The following is a 24113-nucleotide window of genomic DNA, read 5'->3' as shown; positions in this document are numbered from 1 at the left end:
AATGCACTGGAACTAATACCTCAGTCCGATCTGCAAATAGCCCACCTTAGTAATGAGTGAGCATGCGTTATCTGATGTCAGATAAGGAGGAAAAGCACTCCAAAACTGACCAGCGTGTGAAAAAACAGACGTGCCATATCCTGAGAAGCTTACGTGCGGTATCCTGGCGTGTGCAGACTTGATAACCGATGTGCATAATAGACAAGCACAAATAATAACTTAAAAATGAATCTGTCCCAAGGCTATATAAAATTAAATAAATCTGTTGCTAAGGCCTGAGGCAGGTGTTGACGCGATCTGATTTCTGTCCAGTGCTCTGAATGTCAAAGTGAAGAAATTCAACGAAGCGCGGGTAAATGGTAGGGGTAACTATGACTCTCATAAGGTAGCCAAATGCCTCATCATCTAATTAGTGACATGAATGAATGAACGAGATGCCCACTGTTCCTACCCACTATCTAGCAAAACCACAGTCAAGGGAACGGGCTTGGCGGAATCAGCGGGGAAAGAAGACCCTGTTGAGCTTGACTCTAGTCTGCAACTGTGAAGAGACATGAGAGGCGTAGGATAAGTGGGAAGCCTCCGCCTTTGGGCAAGGGGCGCCACCGGTAAAATACCACTACTCATAATTTTTTCACTTACCCGGTGAGGCAGGAGGGGGCGAGCCCAGAGGGGCTCTCGCGTCACACATTTCTAATTGGTGAGGCTCAGGAGAACGGCCCAGATGGTACGAGATAGAACAAGCATCTCTACCGAGTGCTATTTATTTACAGTACCTCTTATGGCTGCCCCAGCATGGTGTAGTCAAACTTCTGATTACCAACGTTGTCATGCTTGATTGTTTAATTGCATGGCATAAACTAAGACATTGCCCCCAAATGGCCCCCCACCCCTCCCCAATCCACAGTGTCAGAGGTCTTGTGCTAGGACTCCCTGAGTCTTATCCTAATCTCTGGGAAATCCCTGGTCTTCAAACTATAGCAGATCTTTACGACAGAACTCAGTGGCTTTCTTCTGCTGAGTTGAACCTAAAGTGTAGTATCCCCCAGAAACCTGTATTTAAATCAATGCGTTATCGCTCCATTATACATAGCTGGGGTTTCACTTCCTCAGCCTCTAGAGATTTGACTTAATGGGAAGTAAGATGGAAGACAGGGCTACACGGACAGAGACCTATGACAGTACACTATAAATGCCTCCTAGATTCCCTGACATTACGTAAGACCCACAACATTTTAGCATGGGAAAGAGACTTCAGATCAACTGTGGAACCGAAGGGTTGGGAAGCAGTTATTGCTTTAACTAAGGCAGCGGTTCACTGTGTCACACTCTTTGAGCTTTATTACAAATTACTGACTAAATGGCACTGGGTACTTGCCAGATTGTGCAGACTCTCAAACACTAACTCAGACATGCTGGAGGGGCTGTGGAAATAGATGAGATGATCTGCATATATGGTGGAACTGCCCGCACATACAAGATCTATGGAGAGCTGTATTAGACCTCTGTTTTTTACACTGGGCCTGTTACATCTAGGACACACTAAAGTGCAAAAACATATATTTGTATACATTATGATGGCAACCAAACTGTCTCTAGCAAGACACTAGAAATAACAGGTATCCTCCTTCATACACAAAGTGTTAGAAATCGTTGACTAGATATGTGCATGATTGAAAAATTCGGTTCGGATCGATTCGAATTCGGCAAAATTTGAATGAATTCGTTTCTGATTCAGTTCGGTTCCGAAATTCGGAATTTTGGTATGTGTTAGGTGGGATATGCTGTGTATTAGACTAGTATTATGTACTGTATATTAGGTGTAACCCATAGCAGAGTGATATAACCTAATATACTGTACAATACTAGTGTAATACACGGCCATCCGAATCTACCGAATAAAGTCAGTAGTTAAGAGCTTTATGGGCTAACGCCGGAATATAAAGCTCTTAACTACAGTGCTACGAAGTACACTAACACCCATAAACTACCTATGAACCCCTAAACCGAGGCCCCCCCACATCGCAAACACTATCATAAAATTATTTAACCCCTAATCTGCCGACCGGACACCGTTTCCACCTACATTATAGCTATGAACCCCTAATCTGCTGTCCCTAACATCGCCGACACCTATATTATATTTATTAACCCCTAATCTGCCCCCCCCCCCTAGTCGCTCCAACCTAACTACAAGTATTAACCCCTAATCTGCCGACTGGACATCGCCGCCACGATAATAAATGTATTAACCCCTAAACCGCCGCACTCCCGCCTCGCAAACACTATAATACATTTTATTAACCCTTTATCTGCCCTCCCTAACATCGCTCAGAAAGAGTATATCAAAATGCGCCAAAAAGGTTATGCCACACAAACTTTTCTTAATTTAGGCGAGATCTCCCAACCGGATCTCAAAGAGATAAGGAAGAAATGTACCACAAGAAAAGCGCTACACTCCCTGTTGAGGTGGGTGTTGCTTAAGGTGGTGTCCACGCTATATATCAACGTGTGAGAATAAAATAGTATATGATGGGAAGATTATAAATATTCAATGATAGATGATGTAAGGGTAAAAATATTTAATTACAACTCTTAAAAACAGATTAAAAAAGTCACAATGAAAAACACAGTTAGTGGTTAGTATACAATCCACAATAGTTACAAATTCCAGTACAATATCAATAAAATTACATTAATATTCCTGTTGTATATCTAATTTAACAGCGGTTTAGCGTTTGTTAAATATGGTATAGATAGGCTATGGTTGCAAAAATAATTGAAATAGCAAAGATATTAGTCTATTGCATGCGTGCTGATCCCAATGTGTGAATAGTGTTCTTTAGATAAATATGGTAGTGTATAGTAGATAAACAAGTTGATACAAACAAAGTTCGTACAAATAGGATAACAAATATGATAACAAATATTGTTTGTGCATGAAATATCCCAAGTAAAAACTCCAAATATGATCCAATGTGCAATCCTAAAGAATATAGTGTCCAAATTATGCGTTTTAATCCATGTCCTGAACGAATAATAGTCACAATATACACAATGCGTGGATGGTGAAAAAATGATTAAAATTGAAAAATGCAAAATTCAAAAATTGTGTTAAAGAAACAAGGTGTACACCTAAAAAATATAAAAAATATAAAAATATACTGTGAGTACTGTGATACAAAAAGGTGACTAAAAAGCTTAATAAAAATATTGTTGTATCCCTGATTGTTGTTTGCTTCAAATTGTGGTGGATTTCAAAATAAATTATGCGATGTGTAAATAATCCCTCGGTAACCTAAGGAAAAAAAGAAAAATACATAGTGCAATAATGCCTCTGTAAAAGACCTTTCTCAAGACTGGTATCGGCTCCATCTACTGCTGGTCTTTTGTTAACCTAACTGGCCAATGGTGTTTTTTGAAATTTGCGCCGAAAAATTTTCCGCCAAAAATTTTCACGCCGTTTTTACCTCTATGTCCCGTATGTTTGGCCTCTTGTTGTGCCCTGGAAGAACATTACAAGGTAATAAATCCTTGAGGTATATAATGGAATAGCCCTTGACTCCGTATCTCCCATAGTGGACTAACCGGAAGTGCGTTGCGGCTTTCATACGCACTTCCGGTCTTGCACTGTGTGTCTGAACTGAGTTGAAATTGCGGTGAAAAAAAAAAAAAAAAAGGTGGTATTACGGACTCAGGAGCAACTGGTTTACATCCAAACGCCTGAATAGTCTAGTTCTAGAAATAACAATTCTTTATATTCGCCTAAATTATAATTGCGTGTATTGGATAATATCTTATTGCTTACTTAATATAATTCCTTATTGCTGCATGATTGTAAAAGAGTGTGAAAACGTTGGTATCTGTAATGGATCTGTGAAAAATGTTAGTGTTTGACAAATTAGGGTAATGCCATATAAGTGGGTTATCTTACAATAGTATTGGAATATATTAAAAAAATATTTTTCTAAAAATAAAACACAAATAGAAACAATTGAATAAATGATTAAAGAATTGTTGTAAGATACACATTCTAAAAACCTTATAAGTTATGTTTACTAAAAATCACTTATAGGAAATTGGGCAGGTTGTGCCCAACATGATAATGCAGGAGTGGGAAATGTGGAAAATATAAAATAAACCACAAATGGATATTGTTAAGTTATACCAGAAATGAATATTGTTAAGTTTAAATGGTGTCTTGAATTGAGTTGGATAAAATTCAATAGAATATTTAATATCTCTTAAATCCACTTTTTAGCCCATTTATAGGTGAATAGTTGTGTGATAATTTAGGGGACTTTTTAGGGTAACACAAACTTCTTCAAATACTTATCGGGACTGAGATGATGATGGTTTCTTCAGATGTCATCATAATAAATGGAATATTTCCATGCTGCTGTTAAAACCTTTTGGAAAGGTGCAGTCTAAAAGGAAAATCCATTTTGATTCTATTCTAAGGAGTTGCTTTTCGAAGTCTCCCCCTTTGCAATTTTTTACTGGTTTATCGATTCCCATAAATTTGAAGGTTTTATTGTTTCCGTTATGAACTTCTTTGAAATGTTTATAGATTGGGAGGTCTTCTTTTCCCAATTTTATCTTGAGTAGGTGCTCCCGAATCCTGTCTCTCAATTTCCTGAATGTCTGCCCTATGTACTGCAGTCCACATCCGCATTCTATCATATATATAATTCCTGTGTCATGGCACCTTATCATCTCTTTCATCTCAAAAGTTTCGTTTGTGACCTTAGATTTGAAGGTGTGTCCCTTTTTCCCATGTTTGCAGGCTTTGCATGAATGACATGGGAAGAAGCCTTTTAACTGTTTGCCGTGTACACTCATTATCTTGTTTCTAGTAATGTTGGTGGGGATGCTAGGTGCAATCATTTGTTTTCCGGTATATAAAATTGGGGGACTCAGTCAAATCTTTCCCAATGATGTTGTCCTCTTTGAGGAAGTGCCAATGTTTCTTAATGATTCTCTCTATTAAGAATCTATTTTCACTGTACTCAGTGATAAATGGCACACATATTTTAGTTTCTTCATCCTTATTCTTATCTTTATATTTCAACATAGATTCTCTATTCATTGTTTCCACCTCCTTCATTGTGTTGTTTATATTCGATTCTTCGTATCCTCTGTCCAGAAATCTTTTCTTCAGAATTTCTGATTGTTCTTTCCATTTGTTTATCTCAGAACAGTTTCTTCTGATTCTCATAAACTGTCCCTTGGGGATGTTGGACTTCCATCTGTGGTGGTGGCAGCTTGTTTGATGAATGTAATTGCTGCAATCTACGTCTTTAAAATATGTTGAAGTTGATAACTTTCCTTTTTTGACGCTTATATCCAAGTCTAAAAAGTGAATGTTGTATTTACTTATCTCATAAGTAAAGTGCAGATTTATAGAGTTTTGGTTCATCACGTTTATAGTGTGTGTTAGATCTTCCGCAGAGCCTTTCCACACTATGATGATATCGTCTATGTATCTCTTGTATAGGACCAGGTCTGCGCCCGCTGGGCAGGAGTCCCAGAAAATCTTCTCCCATTTTCCCATGTATAGATTGGCGTATTTTATGAGAATCAGAAGAAACTGTTCTGAGATAAACAAATGGAAAGAACAATCAGAAATTCTGAAGAAAAGATTTCTGGACAGAGGATACGAAGAATCGAATATAAACAACACAATGAAGGAGGTGGAAACAATGAATAGAGAATCTATGTTGAAATATAAAGATAAGAATAAGGATGAAGAAACTAAAATATGTGTGCCATTTATCACTGAGTACAGTGAAAATAGATTCTTAATAGAGAGAATCATTAAGAAACATTGGCACTTCCTCAAAGAGGACAACATCATTGGGAAAGATTTGACTGAGTCTCCCAATTTTATATACCGGAAAACAAAGAACATTAAAACAATGATTGCACCTAGCATCCCCATCAACATTACTAGAAACAAGATAATGAGTGTACACGGCAAACAGTTAAAAGGCTTCTTCCCATGTCATTCATGCAAAGCCTGCAAACATGGGAAAAAGGGACACACCTTCAAATCTAAGGTCACAAACGAAACTTTTGAGATGAAAGAGATGATAAGGTGCCATGACACAGGAATTATATATATGATAGAATGCGGATGTGGACTGCAGTACATAGGGCAGACATCCAGGAAATTGAGAGACAGGATTCGGGAGCACCTACTCAAGATAAAATGGGGAAAAGAAGACATCCCAACCTATAAACATTTCAAAGAAGTTCATAACGGAAACAATAAAACCTTAAAATTTGTGGGAATCGATAAACCAGTAAAAAATTGGAGAGGGGGAGACTTCGAAAAGCAACTCCTTAGAATAGAATCAAAATGGATTTTCCTTTTAGACTGCACCTTTCCAAAAGGTTTTAACAGCAGCATGGAAATATTCCATTTATTATGATGACATCTGAAGAAACCATCATCATCTCAGTCCCAATAAGTATTTGAAGAAGTTTGTGTTACCCTAAAAAGCCCCCTAAATTATCACACAACTATTCACCTATAAATGGGCTAAAAAGTGGATTTAAGAGATATTAAATACTCTACTGAATTTTATCCAACTCAATTCAAGATACCATTTAAACTTAACAATATTCATTTCTGGTATAACTTAACAATATCCATTTGTGGTTTATTTTATATTTTCCACATTTCCCACTCCTGCATTATCATGTTGGGCACAACCTGCCCAATTTCCTATAAGTGATTTTTTAGTAAACATAACTTATAAGGTTTTTAGAATGTGTATCTTACAACAATTCTTTAATCATTTATTCAATTGTTTCTATTTGTGTTTTATTTTTAGAAAAATATTTTTTTAATATATTCCAATACTATTGTAAGATAACCCACTTATATGGCATTACCCTAATTTGTCAAACACTAACATTTTTCACAGATCCATTATAGATACCAATGTTTTCACACTCTTTTACAATCATGCAGCAATAAGGAATTATATTAAGTAAGCAATAAGATATTATCCAATACACGCAATTATAATTTAGGCGAATATAAAGAATTGTTATTTCTAGAACTAGACTATTCAGGCGTTTGGATGTAAACCAGTTGCTCCTGAGTCCGTAATACCTCTTTTTTTTTTTTTTCACCGCAATTTCAACTCAGTTCAGACACACAGCGCAAGACCGGAAGTGCGTATGAAAGCCGCAACGCACTTCCGGTTAGTCCACTATGGGAGATACGGAGCCAAGGGCTATTCCATTATATACCTCAAGGATTTATTACCCTGTAATGTTCTTCCAGGGCACAACAAGAGGCCAAACATACGGGACATAGAGGTAAAAACGTCGTGAAAATTTTTGGCGGAAAATTTTTCGGCGCAATTTTCAAAAAACACCATTGGCCAGTTAGGTTAACAAAAGGCCAGCAGTAGATGGAGCCGATACCAGTCTTGAGAAAGGTCTTTTACAGACCGAAACGCGTAGAAAACTGGTATAACGGCTCAGGAGCACTAGGTAAGCCAAACACTTATCATCCACATTGTTAGAGGTATTTTTCTTTTTTTCCTTAGGTTACCGAGGGATTATTTACACATCGCATAATTTATTTTTAAATCCACCACAATTTGAAGCAAACAACAATCAGGGATACAACAATATTTTTATTAAGCTTTTTAGTCACCTTTTTGTATCACAGTACTCACAGTATATTTTTATATTTTTTATATTTTTATATTTTTTAGGTGTACACCTTGTTTCTTTGACACAATTTTTGAATTTTGCATTTTTCAATTTTAATCATTTTTTCACCATCCACGCATTGTGTATATTGTGACTATTATTCGTTCAGGACATGGATTAAAACGCATAATTTGGACACTATATTCTTTAGGATTGCACATTGGATCATATTTGGAGTTTTTACTTGGGATATTTCATGCACAAACAATATTTGTTATCATATTTGTTATCCTATTTGTACGAACTTTGTTTGTATAAACTTGTTTATCTACTATACACTACCATATTTATCTAAAGAACACTATTCACACATTGGGATCAGCACGCATGCAATAGACTAATATCTTTGCTATTTCAATTATTTTTGCAACCATAGCCTATCTATACCATATTTAACAAACGCTAAACCGCTGTTAAATTAGATATACAACAGGAATTTTAATGTCATTTTATTGATATTGTACTGGAATTTGTAACTATTGTGGATTGTATACTAACCACTAACTGTGTTTTTCATTGTGACTTTTTTAATCTGTTTTTAAGAGTTGTAATTAAATATTTTTACCCTTACATCATCTATCATTGAATATTTATAATCTTCCCATCATATACTATTTTATTCTCACACATTGATATATAGCGTGGACACCACCTTAAGCAACACCCACCTCAACAGGGAGTGTAGCGCTTTTCTTGTAGCACATTTCTCCCTAACATCGCTGCCACCTACCTACAATTATTAACCCCTAATCTCCCGCCGCTACTATAATAAAGTTATTAACCCCTAAACCTAAGTCTAACCCTAACACCCCCCTAAGTTAAATATAATTGAAAGAAAATGAAATAATCCTATATTATAAAAGGCCAAGGCCAAGTGTGTTTGTCTGAAGCTGTCAAGCGCAGTAGAGACTGCGCGCGGACAAACACACCTGGCCTTCAGCTGCAGAGTAGTGCGCACTGCGGAAGCTGCCTGGTGGGGGCGTGACCGTCGTCGGGCGTGCCGTGATGGGGGCATGACCGGCGGGCGTGGCGGGCGTGACGAGAGGGCATGGCCGGCGGGCGTGACGAGGGGACGTGGCCGGCGGGCGTGACGAGGGGGCGTGGCCTCGCGGGAGCGCGCGGGAGGGGCGTGGCTGGCGGGAGAGACCCAAGAAAGTGAACAGAAGAGGGGGGAAGAGCAAAAGAGGGAGAGAGAGCGCAAGAGAGTGGGAGAGAAAGAGGGGAGAGAGAGGGGGAGAGAGCTCAAAAGAGAGGGGGGAGAGAGCTCAAAAGAGAGGGGGGAGAGAGCTCAAAAGAGAGGGGGGGAGAGAGCTTAAAAGAGAAGTGGGAGAGAGAGCGCAAAAGAGGGAGAGAGAGCGCAAAAGAAAGGGGGAGAGAGCGCAAGGGAGGGGGAGAGAGGGGGAGAGAGAGCGAGAGGGGGAGAGAGCGCAAGTGAGGGGGAGAGATAGCGCACAAAAGAGGGAGAGAGAGCTCAAAAGAGAGGGGGAGAGAGAGCTCAAAAGAGAGGGGGAGAGAGAGCTCAAAAGAGTGGGGGAGAGAGCGCGCAAAAGAGAGGGGGAGAGAGAGCGCAAAAGAGAGGGGGAGAGTTTAAAAGAGAGCACAAAAGAGAGGGGGAGAGAGAGGGGGAGAGAGAGCGCAAAAGAGAGGGGGAGAGAGAGCGCAAAAGAGAGGTGGAGAGTTTAAAAGAGAGCACAAAAGAGGGGGGAGAGAGCGCAAAAGAGAAGGGGGAGAGAGTGCAAAAGAGAAGGGGGAGAGAGCGCAAAAGAGAAGGGGGAGACAGAGTGCAAAAGGGGGAGAGAGAGAGCAAAAGAGGGAGAGAGAGAGAGCAAAAGAGGGAGAGAGAGAGCGCAAAAGAGAGGGGGAGAGAGCACAAAAGAGAGGGGGAGAGAGCACAAAAGAGAGGGGGAGAGAGTGCAAAAAAGAGGGGGAGAGAGCGCAAAAAAGAGGGGGAGAGAGCGCAAGGGGGAGACAGCACAAAAGAGAGGGGGGAGAGTGCAAAAAAGAGGGGGGAGAGAGCGCAAAAGAGAGGGGGAGAGAGAGCTCAAAAGAGAGGGGGGGGGAGAGAGCTCAAAAGAGAGGGGGGGAGAGAGAGTTTAAAAGAGAGGGGGGAGAGAGGGTGCACAAAAGAGGGGGAGAGAGAGAGCAAAAGAGAGGGGGAGAGAGCGCAAAAGAGAAGGGGGAGAGAGCGCAAAAGAGGGGAAGAGAGAGCAAAAGAGAGGGGAAGAGAGAGAGCAAAAGAGAGGGGAAGAGAGAGCAAAAGAGAGGGGGGAGAGAGAGCAAAAGAGAGGGGGAGAGAGAGCAAAAGAGAGGGGGGAGAGAGAGCAAAAGAGAGGGGGGAGAGAGAGCAAAAGAGAGGGGGAGAGAGAGCAAAAGAGAGGGGGGGAGAGAGAGAGCGCAAAAGAGGGGGGAGAGAGAGAGCAAAAGAGGGGGGAGAGAGCAAAATAGGGGAGAGAGAGAGCAAAAGAGGGGAGAGAGAGCAAAAGAGGGGGGAGAAAGCAGATGAGGGGGGGAGAGAGAGAGCGAGCAAAAGAGGGGAGAGAGAGCAAAAGAGGTGGGAGAGAGAGAGCAAAAGAGGGGGGGGAGAGAGCACAAGAGGGGAGAGAGAGAGCAAAAAAGGGGAGAGAGAGAACTCAAAAAAGAGGGGGGGGAGAGAGAGCGCAAAAGAGAGGGGGGAGAGAGAGGGAGCAAGGGTTGGAACCGCGGTACCTAAAAAATTGGCCCGTGTACACGGGCTTTAGGACTAGTATTACTATAATTAAATAAATTAATCCTATTTAAAACTAAATACTTACCTGTAAAATAAACCCTAATATAGCTACAATATAACTAATAGTTACATTATAGCTATTTTAGGATTTATATTTATTTTACAGGCAACTTTGTATTTATTTTAACTAGGTACGATAGTTATTAAATAGTTATTAACTATTTAATAACTACCTAGCTAAAATAAATACAAATGTACCTTTAAAATAAATCCGAACCTAAGTTACAATTACACCTAACACTACAATATCATTAAATTAAATAAATTAATCCTATTTAAAACTAAATTGGAACAGCCAATCAGATTTTTCCTACCTTAATTCCGATTGGCTGATAGAATCCTATCAGCTAATCGGAATTCAAGGGACGTCATCTTGGATGACGTCACTTAAAGGTACCGTCATTTAGTTGTCGGATCAAGAAAGAAGAGAATGCTCCACGTCGGATGTCTTCAGGATGCTACCGCTCCGCTCCGGATGGATGAAGATAGAAGATGCCACCTGGATGAAGACTTCTGATGGATGGAAGACCTCTTCTTGCCCCACTTGGATGAAGACTTCTGCCGGTCTGGATGTCCTCTTCTGCCCCATCGGATGAAGACTTCTGCCCGGCTGGGTGAAGACGACTCAAGGTAGGGAGATCTTCAGGGGGGTAGTGTTAGGTTTTTTAAGGGGGGTTTGGGTGGGTTAGAGTAGGGGTATGTGGGTGGTGGGTTTTAATGTTGGGGGGTATTGTATTTTTCTTTACAGATAAAAGAGCTGATTACTTTGGGTCAATGCCCCGCAAAAAGCCCTTTTAAGGGCTGGTAAAAGAGCTGATTACTTTGTATTTTAGAATAGGGTAGGGACTTTTATTATTTTGGGGGGCTTTTTTATTTAATTAGGGGGCTTAGATTAGGTGTAATTAGATTAAAATTCTTGTAATATTTTTTTATTTTTTGTAATTTAGTGTTTGTTTGTTTTTGTACTTGACTTTAGTTTATTTAATTGTATTTATTTGTAGGTACTTGTAGTTAATTTATTTAATTTATTTAATGATAGTGTAGTATTAGGTTTAATTGTTACTTAGGTTAGGATTTATTTTACAGGTAATTTTGTAATTATTTTAACTAGGTAGCTATTAAATAGTTATTAACTATTTAATAGCTATTGTACCTAGTTAAAATAAATACAAAGTTGCCTGTAAAATAAATATAAATCCTAAAATAGCTACAATGTAGTTATTAGTTTTATTGTAGCTATATTAGGGTTTATTTTATAGGTAAGTATTTAGTTTTAAATAGGATTCATTTATTTAATTTATTTAATGATACTGTAGTGTTAGGTGTAATTGTAACTTAGGTTAGGATTTATTTTACAGGTAAATTTGTATTTATTTTAGCTAGGTAGTTACTAAATAGTTAATAACTATTTAATAACTATTGTACCTAGTTAAAATAAATACAAAGTTGCCTGTAAAATAAATATAAATCCTAAAATAGCTACAATGTAACTATTAGTTATATTGTAGCTATATTAGGGTTTATTTTACAGGTAAGTATTTAGTTTTAAATAGGATTAATTTATTTAATTATAGTAAATTTATTTCGTTTTATTTAAATTATATTTAATTTAGGGGGGTGTTAGGGTTAGGCTTATACTTAAGTTTAGGGGTTAATAACTTTATTATAGTAGCAGCGACGTTGGGGGCGGGAGATTAGGGGTTAATAATTGTAGGTAGGTGGCGGCGATGTTAGGGAGGGCAGATTAGGGGTTAATACAATTGGTTATAGTGTTTGCGAGGCGGGAGTGTGGCAGTTTAGGGGTTAATACATTTATTATCGTGGCAGCGATGTCCGGTCGGCAGATTAGGGGTTAATACTTGTAGTTAGGTTGCAGCAAAGTTGGGGGGGGGCAGATTAGGGGTTAATAAATATAGGTGTCGGCGATGTTAGGGACAGCAGATTAGGGGTTCATAGCTATAATGTAGGTGGCGGCGGTGTCCGGTCGGCAGATTAGGGGTTAATACTTGTAGTTAGATTGCGGCGACATTGGGGGGTGCAGATTAGGGGTTAATAAAATTTATTATAGTGTTTGCGAGGCGGGAGTGCGGCGGTTTAGAGGTTAATACATTTATTATAGTGGCGGCGAGGTCCGGTCGGCAGATTAGGGGTTAATACTTGTAGTTAGGTTGCGGCGACGTTGGGGGGGGGGCAGATTAGGGGTTAATAAGTATAATGTAGGTGTCAGCGATGTTGGGGGCAGCAGATTAGGGGTTCATAGGGATAATGTAGGTGGCGGCGGTGTCCGGAGCGGAAGATTAGGGGTTAAGCATAATGCAGGTATCAGCGATAGCGGGGGCGGCAGATTAGGGGTTAATAAGTGTTAGATTAGGGGTGTTTAGACTCGGGGTTCATGTTAGGGTGTTAGGTGTAGACTTAGTGTTTCCCCATAGGAAACAATGGGGCTGCTTTAAGAGCTGAACGCTGCTTTTTTGCAGGTGTTAGGTTTTTTTTCAGCCGAAACTGCCCCATTGTTTCCTATGGGGGAATGCCGAATTTACCGAGCTAATTCGGATTTATTCGGTAGATTCGGCAGCTAATACGGATTCATTCGGTAGATTCGGCAGTATTTTAATTCGGAAATTCGAATCTATCCGAATCTCCGAATTTACTGAATTTTCCGAATTTCCGAATCAATCCGAAACGAATCGCACATGTCTATTGACTATATTAGAGGCATGGAGGAGGTAGTGTCAATCAATAGTTACCTTAGATCTATACTCAAACATCTGTGAACCCTGGAACTCCCTTCAAACAAAACCGAAAAGACAGCGATGAACACCCCACACTCACATGCTCAGTACTTTTAAGAGATTCCCTACTCCCCCTTTTTTTTCTCCTTTCTTCTCACTCTTTGCTCTTCCTTCTTCCCCTTTGCCCAACTCTGGTCCTCACCCTTAACCCTCCCTTCCCACCCCCACCCTTCCCCCCCCCCCGCACATTTTATGGCAATATGCAGATCTGACTTCACTGCAAACCTCTCGCTCTGGGCAAGGGTTAGCTCATGTTTACTTGTAATACAGTTAGTTATGCACTGATTCTTAAAGTGGTTTATATTTACAGTGAGTTGACGCAGTATCTGTTGAATTTTTCACATAAATAGAAATCTATCTCTTATGTACTGCACTAAAAAGAAAAACATAAATGATGCTTACCTGAGAGTCCACAGCTGCATTCCTTACTTTTGGGAAATACAGAACTTGGCCAACAGGAGGCAAAGACACCCAGCCAAAGGCTTAAATACCGCCCCCACTTCCTCATAACCCCAGTCATTCTGCCGAGGGAACAAGGAAAAGTAGGAGAAATATCAGGGTGAAAAAGGTGCCAGAAGAAAAAATTTTAATTTAGGGCCGCCCACCGCACAACACGGGCGGGAGCTGTGGACTCTTCCCATACAGATGGAAATGAAATCATCAGGTAAGCATAATTTATGTTTTCCATCTTAATATGGGAAGAGTCCACAGCTGCATTCCTTACTTTTGGGAAACATATACCCAAGCTCTAGAGTACACGGAATGCTAACAGGAGGGAAAAAGAGAGGCAGACTCAATCTGAGGGCACCGCAACCTGCAAAACCCTTCTCCCGAAGGCTGCCTTACAAATCAGATCCATAGAGGCCTCATCATAGAAGGCCCAAAAGGAAACCGCTGCTCTCATAGAATGAGCTGTAATCCACAAAGGAAGCTTATGTCCCGCCGTCTCTATGCAAAATGGGTGACACTCCTCAATCAAAGAGGTAAGGAAGTCAAAGAGGCCCTCTGAGCCCTATGCGAGAGAGAATAAACAGAAATAGAAGTTTGTCTAAATTCCTTTGTGGCCCGAAGATAGAACATCAAGGCACAAACCACATCCAAAATTACATTGTAAACGTTCCTTTGACGAAGGAGGATTAGGACATAAAAAGGAACCACAATCTCTTGATTGATGTTGCGAATTGACACAACCTTAGGAAGAAACCTAACTTGGTTCTTATTGGCATGAAAAGCCAGATGAGGGACACCTTGCAAAGGAGCAATCACAGATACTCTGCATGCATAAGCAATAGCCAGTAGAAAAGTAACCTTCCCAGAACACAATTTTGTGTCTACTTCATGCATAAGCTCCAACGGAGCCCGATGCAACACTTAAGAACACTTAAGATCTAAAAACAGGTCTGATCCCAGCAGAGTCTTAACAAATGGCTGCACATCTGTAAGCTCAACGAACCTCTTGTGCAGTAACACAGACAGGGCCTAAAACTGTCCCATCAGGGGACTTGCAGAAAGGCCCTTCTCCAGATCATGCTGGAGAACTGAATAAGTAGGTCCTCCACACCTTAAGATAGATGCGACGAGCAACCAGCTTACGAGCTTGATGAGAATAAAAATAACTCTCTCAGAAACCCCTCTCTTGGCTAGGACTAAGCGTTCAATATCCACGCAGTGAGCCTCAGAGAATCTAGACAAAGATGAACAAAGAAACCTTGGTCAGCAGATCCCTGCGACAACGTAACTTCCACGAAGGAGATGATAACATACCCACTATATCCGTGAACCATATCCTTTGCAGCCAAGATGGGGCAATCAGTATCACTGATGCCCTCTTGACTTGAGACACTACACTAGGAAGTAGTGGTAATGGCCAGAAAGGGTAAATTAGATTGAACCTCCAAGGCACCGCTAAGGCACTAACGCATCTGTTAGCTCCGCCTGAGGATCCCTGTACCTCGACCCCTATCTGGGTAGCTTGGTATTGAGATGTTATAAGATCTTCCTCTAGCAAAGCTATGCAAACACTCGGAATGGAGAGACCATTACCCCAGATGAAAGGATTGTCTGCTGAAGGAAATCCGCTTTCCAGTTGTCCACACCCGGACTGTGGATCGATGACAGCGAACAAATGTGGGTCTCCGATACACCAGAATCCGAGATACTTCTCTCATAACTAGGGAGCTTCTCGTTCCTCCCTGATGGTTGATGTAAGCCACCGAGGATATATTGTCTGATTGGAAACTGAATAACTGGAATGAACCCAGCAGAGGCTAAGCCTTCAGAGCATTGTATATTGCCCGAAGATCCAAAATGAGGTCAGGAGGGAGCTTTGCCTCCTGAGACCATAGGCCCTGTGCCTTCCTGGCACCCTAAACAGCTCCCATCCTGAAAGACTCGCAACTGTAGTCACAATCACCCAGGGTTGTCTTAGATGGATGTCCCTCAGGACAAGTGATCTGGATAGAACCACCAAGAGAGGGATTTTCTCGAACGGTTGTCCAGAGAAATCTGTTGAGACAGATCCAAATGATCATCGTTCCACTCCTTCAGCATGCGCAGTTGCAACAGTCTGAGGTGAAACCTGGCAAAGGAAGTGATGTCCATGCTGGACACCATGAGACCAAGCAACTCCATACAGTACCCGTGATTCGACCCTGGTACTTGACATAAGAGAACTCTCTCTAGATTATCTTCCATCCATGGGAATGAAGAAGATCGAATGGTCCACTCTTCGAAAAATTTCTTGAAGCCGTAGCTAGACCAAACGGAAGGGCAATAAACTGGAAGTGCTGGTCCAGGAATGCAACCTTAGCAACTGGAAGTGGTCCTAGAGGATTGACATGTGAAGGGAGCATTCTTCAGATCTATCGTCGTCATGAACTGCCCCTCTCAAATGAGGGGAAGAATGGCCCTTACTGTCTCCATTTTGAACGAGGGGACATATAAAAACTTGCTTAAGCACTTTAGGTCCAGAATCGGATGGAAAGTTCCCTCCTTTTTAGGGACCATGAAAAGGTTTGAATAGTATCCCAAACCTCTCACTGAGATAGGCACTGGGACAATAACTCCTAAGAGGACAAATCTTGTACACGCCCCAGAAAGGCTTCCCTCCTTACTGTGTCAGGAAGACAGAAGGAATCTGCCCTTGGGTGGCTGAGACTTAATACCTATCTAAAAATCTTGAGCTATAACCTCCAGGACCCATGGTTCGTGCACATCCCTGCACCAAGCGACTGAAAAGAGCGACATACTGCCCCCTACACGTTCCAGAAGAGGACAGGGGAACGCCCGTTCATGCCAACTTAGACTCGGGCTTCTTGCTCTGCTTGGATTTATCCAGGACTGAGCTGGTTTCCAAGAGCTCTTGGTTTGCTCTGGCTTAGCGGAGGATAGCTGACATGGGCTTTATCAGAACGAAAGGAATGACAATCGTCCCTTATACTAGTTAATACACTCTTGCGGGAGGAGGGTACCCTTGCCCCCCTGTGACCGTGGAGATAATTGAGTCCAGGCCTGGACCAAACTAAATCATTCAAGGGGAGGAAGAAATCTAGATTTAGAAGTCAAATCCGCAGACCATGACTGCAGTCAGAGCTCAACGGGCCTGAACAGAAAATCTGAAGCCATAGCATAGCGAATAATCTGTCACAGATAAAAGAATTAGCAACCCTCAAGGACGTAAATCTTTCCTGAGGAACGTCAAGGGGACCCACCACCTCGATCAAATCCTATAAGGAGTCACACCAGAAGGTAGTTTCTCCAGCCACCGCGGCAACGTCTTTCTTAACAGATTTTCCAGCTCTTATCTATGGGCTCTTCAAACGAAGAACTATCCTCAAGTGGGATAGTAGTACGTTTTAGCAAAGGTGAAGATAACGCCATCCCATTTAGGGACGGAACCTCACAACTCCATTGAGAGACCAGGACCGGGAGCAATTTGTTAAAGGTAGAAGAGGGAAAAAAGGAATCTATCCTGTCCCCTTCATTCCTAATGATGTTCGTCATCTAACAGGAGCAGGGAAGGGAAGGCCCCACCCTGTCCTCAAACTCTATTCAATTTAGGAATTAAAGGTTCATCAGGGAATATGACCTCTAGAACCTATGAATTCGGCAAAAACTTCCATTAGAAGAAAGCGCAAATTCCTAAAACTAAAGTCTGGTTCCTCCGCAGCTGGAGGTTTAGAGGCAGCAGACTCCGACCCAGAAAGTTCATACTCTGAAGTCTCAGAAAGAACTTCATCCTCGGATAACCCTATCAGTTAAATCCAAAAAATGATTTGATGTACTCTGGGAAGGAGTGCAATATGTAACCATTCGCTTGTAACCATTCGCTCGCAGACCGCCATCTGAACTGCGCAGTAGCATCTGTTAAAAAAAAGGCCCCCTCCAGATGGAGGATCAGCAATGCTATGGGAAAACTGCATGCGTATAGAGATAACAATGTAGGGTACACACCACACTGGACAACAACTCCTCAGAGGTGGACGGCTCTGTGGTATCAAACATGTTTGATATCACATTATCAAGGCATAGGGAACATAATTGAGAGGGGGAACTAGGGCTTCCTCACCATATAAACAGGAATTACTCTTTAGGAATAGAGGGAGTGCCCTCTAAAGTAACAGAATCCTCCATCACTAGTGCAATGACCGGAGAACTAGAGAAATAAAACATCTTATTTTATTCAAAAAACAGCACCCTTATACCCCAATGGCTGGGGCACTCACCACCTCCTATGACCCAGACAGTACAGAGATTTATGACTCCTCTCTGATAGACACCCGGTCAGGAAAGAGGGAATGAATCACATAGTGCACAATGCAGGACTGACCCTGCTATGAGAGAAAGCGTGCCAAGCTTGTAAGCTGCATGGCTCTCAAAATGAAAGTGAAACCTGTATATTCCATAACAGCCTATGAGCCCATAGCATCTCACACATGGGGTTATGAGGAAGTAAGGGCGGTATTTAAGCCTTTGGCTGGGTGTCTTTGCCTCCTACTGGTGGCAAAGGTTCTGTATTTCCCAAAAGTAAGGAATGCAGCTGTGAACTCTTCACATATTAAGATGGAAATAGGCATATATGAAGACAGACTCTAATAGCTGGACAACTGTCTCTTTGTAAATCTGATTACTATGTAAAATGGGAAAGTAATCACTATCTTGTCTAGTTCTACAGTTTATTTTTTTGTTTCATGTAACTAAGATACATTTTTGCCTTAAATAAAGATTATAAAAAAAAAGATTAAATAAATCTGGCTAATAGAGTGCCCATATTAAACAACTACTTACCTAAAGGCACTTATCTACTGGTATAAACCAGCAGAAAGCCAAGCCAGTGCTGAAACATATATATATATATATATATATATATATATATATATATATATATATATATATATATATATACACAGTATATGGAATAGGAGTATATTGATGACCCATTGTGAGGCAAAGGACAAGTCCCTGCGACACCTGTGGAAGACTTGTGACTAATTCCTATGAGGTGAAAAAGTGTGTCACTACCCATACTCCCACTACAGCCCTCCATCAAACACTGTACTCGGAGAAGAAATGAGCCTGAACTCAGTCTGAGAACCCCTCTCACTGAAGAATAAAATGCACATATTCATTCTTCACCTTTTTCCAGTGGAGAAAAAGGCAAGACTAGTTTACCAGTGACGTGGGAGGAGTTTTGTAAAGCTCTTGGGGTTTGGGAATCTTTACCCCCTCCTAGTGGCAGGGAACAGTAATTCCCAGGAGTAATGGGTTGTGGACTCTCACCACCTGTATGAAAGAAAGTTGTCCATACAATGGTAAGCGCAGCCAATTTGTTCTGGTAATGTTACCATGCAATGTCTCAGTCTCTGAAGTGAGTCTAACTCCATGTTTGCTTGGTATAATTTAGGGGGCCTACAATTAGCTTGAGCTAGTTGAAACCTAATTTAATGATGCTACTCATATAAATGCAGACTAGCTTAATGGTCAGCTCATATGGCAAGGCTTTTCTCTTTTGGGCAACATATGTATCTAATTACTTCACTCAATTAGGTGAGCTGTTTTTATCATTTGCTATATTTGCCCACTAGCTAATCTGATTTGTAGTATTTTTGAGCTAACCATTTTAAACTGTATTACATATCTATAATTTATCAATACACACAGGTCTTAACTTTAGATTTCTGGCAGTGCCAAAGCTGCATTGTGCGATAAGAAATAAAATACCTTTTTTAAGAGAAACACCCTCTCTCACGACAAAGGTCACGATAAATATATTTAGGATGAACACAAACTTTTCTGGAACCCAAGTGTTTTCTTATTCTTCATAGACAAATAATGAAATTAAAAAAATATGTTACACACCCTGAATGCATACTTATTGATAGCTGCAATAACATCTTTGAAAAGGATTTTGGAGGTGAATGTGTGTCCGTGATACACTATTGGTTCTCCATTAGTTCCATCCCAGGTGTCCACCTCCACACACCGGCAGCCTCGCTTGAGTGCCCTTTGGAAGTGACCACAAAATACAAAAAATATATTATTATAAAGCCAAATAGTAAATACTGTTAGGTGTATAAAGCGAGCATCAAACTATACCAATTAGTACTAATTTGTTAGTTACAACAGATCTATAAAGCAAGCATCAAACTAAATAGATTATTATATAATATGATGTAAAAAGTAAGAACAATTTTACTTTTTTTTTTTTTTGCAAAATGTAATTTTTTTTAAAGGGATATGATTCAGATAGAGCATGCAATTTTAAACAACTTTCTAATTTACTTCAATTATCAACTTTACTTCGTTCTCATGGTATCTTTACTTGAAAGCAGGGACATATGATTACGGTTATAGCGGTTACAACTATTATAGGCTTTAATTGAGAAAAGTTAATACTCTAATTTAACTATAGTTTGTTGGAGCAATATGCTCAAGCGTAAGCTATCGCTATAGACAGACTATCCTGAGTGCCATTATTTTTTGGCAAATACTTTGTGCAGCAAATATCACTAGTGCCTGCTCCTTATAGCGTTATTATACCTTGAGTTTAATTGATTTAGGCTACCATAAGCTTTATAACAGATGGATGTCTTTTAAAAGGTTATCGCTTCACATGAGCCTGCACTGCGTTTTTTAAACTTTGAATTACCTCAGAATCCCCACTTCACCTGGAATAATTGTATTTACCAGGCCAATACCACGTAGATAGTACACTTCAATGGACGATTACTGAGGTTGATTCACAGTAAATAATATACGATTAACATTGCAAATCTGTCAACACTGGCAGCAACAACTATTTTCAATATCCAACTAATGTGAAAAGTATAAACATCAGGATATATAGGTGTTTATTATAAATGTTTTTCTCACATTTACCAAAATAAAAACATAATTTATGTAAGAACTTACCTGATAAATTCATTTCTTTCATATTAGCAAGAGTCCATGAGCTAGTGACGTATGGGATATACATTCCTACCAGGAGGGGCAAAGTTTCCCAAACCTTAAAATGCCTATAAATACACCCCTCACCATACCCACAAATCAGTTTAACGAATAGCCAAGAAGTGGGGTGATAAGAAAAAAGTGCGAAAGCATATAAAATAAGGAATTGGAATAATTGTGCTTTATACAAAAAAATCATAACCACCACAAAAAGGGTGGGCCTCATGGACTCTTGCTAATATGAAAGAAATGAATTTATCAGGTAAGTTCTTAAATAAATTATGTTTTCTTTCATGTAATTAGCAAGAGTCCATGAGCTAGTGACGTATCGGATAATGACTACCCAAGATGTGGATCTTTCCACGCAAGAGTCACTAGAGAGGGAGGGATAAAATAAAGACAGCCAATTCCTGCTGAAAATAATCCACACCCAAAATAAAGTTTAATGAAAACATAAGCAGAAGATTCAAACTGAAACCGCTGCCTGAAGTACTTTTCTACCAAAAACTGCTTCAGAAGAAGAAAACACATCAAAATGGTAGAATTTAGTAAAAGTATGCAAAGAGGACCAAGTTGCTGCTTTGCAAATCTGATCAACCGAAGCTTCATTCCTAAACGCCCAGGAAGTAGAAACTGACCTAGTAAAATGAGCTGTAATCCTTTGAGGCGGAGTTTTACCCGACTCGACATAGGCATGATGAATTAAAGATTTCAACCAAGATGCCAAAGAAATGGCAGAAGCTTTCTGGCTTTTTCTAGAACCAGAAAAGATGAAAAATAGACTAGGAGTCTTTCGGAAAGACTTAGTAGCTTAAACATAATAATACAAAGCTCTAACAACATCCAAAGAATGCAATGATTTCTCTTTAGAATTCTTAGGATTAGGACATAATGAAGGAACCACAATTTCTCTACTAATGTTGTTAGAATACACAACCTTAGGAAAAAATTCAAAAGAAGTTCGCAACACCGCCTTATCCTGATGAAAAATCAGAAAAGGAGACTCACAAGAAAGAGCAGATAATTCAGAGACTCTTCTGGCAGAAGAGATGGCCAAAAGAAACAAAACTTTCCAAGAAGAAGTTTAATGTCCAAATGAATGCATGTGTTCAAAAGGAGGAGCTAGAAGAGCCCCCAGAACCAAATTCAAACTCCAAGGAGGAGAAATTGACTGAATGACAGGTTTTATACGAACCAAGTCTTGTACAAAACAATGAATATCAGGAAGATTAGCAATCTTTCTGTGAAAAAGAACAGAAAGGGCAGAGATTTGTCCTGTCAAGGAACTTGCGGACAGACCTTTATCTAAACCATCCTGAAGAAACTTGTAAAAAAAAAAAATAAAAAAAAAAATTCTCGGAATTCTAAAAGAATGCCAGGAAAAATGATGAGAAGACACTAAGAAATATAAGTCTTCCAGACTCTATAATATATCTCTCTAGATACAGATTTACGAGCCTGTAACATAGTATTAATCACAGAGTCAGAGAAACCTCTTTGACCAAGAATCAAGCGTTCAATCTCCATACCCTTAAATTTAAAGATTTGAGATCCTGATGGAAAAAAGGACCTTGCGACAGAAGGTCTGGTCTTAAAAGAAGAGCCCACGGTTGGCAAGAGGCCATCCGAAAAAGAATCCGTCCATGCTGGAGCTACCAGCAGAACAAACGAGCATTCCTTCAGAATCTTGGAGATTACTCTTGGAAGAAGAACTAGAGGCGGAGAGATATAGGCAGGATGATACTTCCAAGGAAGTGATAATGCATTCACTGCCTCCGCCTGAGGATCCCGGGGTCTGAACAGATACCTGGGAAGTTTCTTGTTTAGATGAGAAACCATCAGATCTATTTCTGGAAGTTCCCACATTTGAACAATCTGAAGAAATACCTCTGGGTGAAGAGACCATTCGCCCGGATACAACGTTTGACGACTGAGATAATCCGCTTCCTAATTGTCTATACCTGGGAAATGAACCGCAGAGATTAGAAAGGAGCTGGATTCTGCCCAAACCAGAATTCGAGATACTTCTTTCATAGCCAGAGGACTGTGAGTCCCTCCTTGATGATTGATGTATGCCACAGTTGTGACATTGTCTGTCTGAAAACAAATGAACGACTCTCTCTTCAGAAGAGGCCAAGACTGAAGAGCTCTGAAAATTGCACGGAGTTCCAAAATATTGATCGGTAATCTCACCTCCTGAGATTCCCAAACCCCTTGTGCCGTCAGAGACCCCCACACAGCTCCCCAACCTGTAAGACTTGCATCTGTTGAAATTACAGTCCAGGTCGGAAGAACAAAAGAAGCCCCCTGAACTAAACGATGGTGATCTGTCCACCACGTCAGAGAGTGTCGTACAATCGGTTTTAAAGATATTAATTGAGATATCTTTGTGTAATCCCTGCACCATTGGTTCAGCATACAGAGCTGAAGAGGTCGCATGTGAAAATGAGCAAAGGAGATCGCGTCCGATGCAGCAGTCATAAGACCTAAAATTTCCATGCAAAAGGCTACCAAAGGGAATGATTGTGACTGAAGGTTTTGACAAGCTGATATCAATGTTAGACTTCTCTTGTCTGACAAAGACAGAGTCATAGACACTGAATCTACCTGGAAACCTAAAAAGGTTACCCTTGTCTGAGGAATCAATGAACTTTTTGGTAAATTGATCCTCCAACCATGATCTTGAAGAAACAACACAAGTCGATTCGTATGAGATTCTGTAAAATGTGAAGACTGAGCAAGTACCAAGATATTGTCCAAATAAGGAAATACCAATACCCTGTTCTCTGAATACAGACAGAAGGGCACCGAGAACCTTTGTAAAAATTCTTGGAGCTGATGCTAAGCCAAACGGTAGAGCCACAAAACTGGTAATGCTTGTCTAAAAAAGAGAATCTCAGAAACAAAAAGTGATCTGGATGAATCGGAATATGCAGATATGCATCCTGTAAATCTATTGTAGACATATAATGCCTTTGCTGAACAAAAGGCAGGATAGTCCTTACAGCTACCATCTCCTTACATAACGATTCAATATTGATAGATCCGGAACTGGTCTGAAGGAATTGACCTTCTTTGGTACAATGAAGAGATAGAATAAAACCCCAGCCCCTGTTCCAGAACTGGAACTGGCATAATTACTCCAGCCAACTCTAGATCTGAAGCACATTTCAGAAATGCTTGAGCCTTTGCTGGGTTTACTGGGACACGGGAAAGAAAAAAATCTCTTTGCAGGAGGCCTTAACTTGAAGCCAATTCTGTACCCTTCTGAAACAATGTTCTGAAACCAGAGATTGTGAACGGAATTGATCCAAATTCCTTTGAAAAGAACGTAAACTGCCCCATACCAGCTGAGCTGGAATGAGAGCCGCACC

The 24113-nt window shown here is 40.4% G+C and overlaps 1 protein-coding gene across 1 annotated transcript in view; it reads right to left on the bottom strand.

Annotated features, from left to right (window-relative positions):
* Nucleotides 1-24113, bottom strand: part of PLCD4 (phospholipase C delta 4) — a 191639-nt gene that overhangs the window by 76509 nt on the left and 91017 nt on the right. The window contains exon 8 of the mRNA XM_053698133.1: nucleotides 19651-19795. Coding sequence (XP_053554108.1) covers nucleotides 19651-19795 — 145 coding nt within the window. The remainder of the gene's footprint in view (nucleotides 1-19650; nucleotides 19796-24113) is intronic.

The sequence above is a fragment of the Bombina bombina genome, chromosome 1 (assembly GCF_027579735.1).
Source record: "Bombina bombina isolate aBomBom1 chromosome 1, aBomBom1.pri, whole genome shotgun sequence".
NCBI classification, from domain to species: Eukaryota; Metazoa; Chordata; class Amphibia; order Anura; family Bombinatoridae; genus Bombina; species Bombina bombina.
The sequence above is the reverse complement of the archived record's forward strand: the minus strand, read 5'-3'. Positions and strand labels throughout refer to the sequence as shown.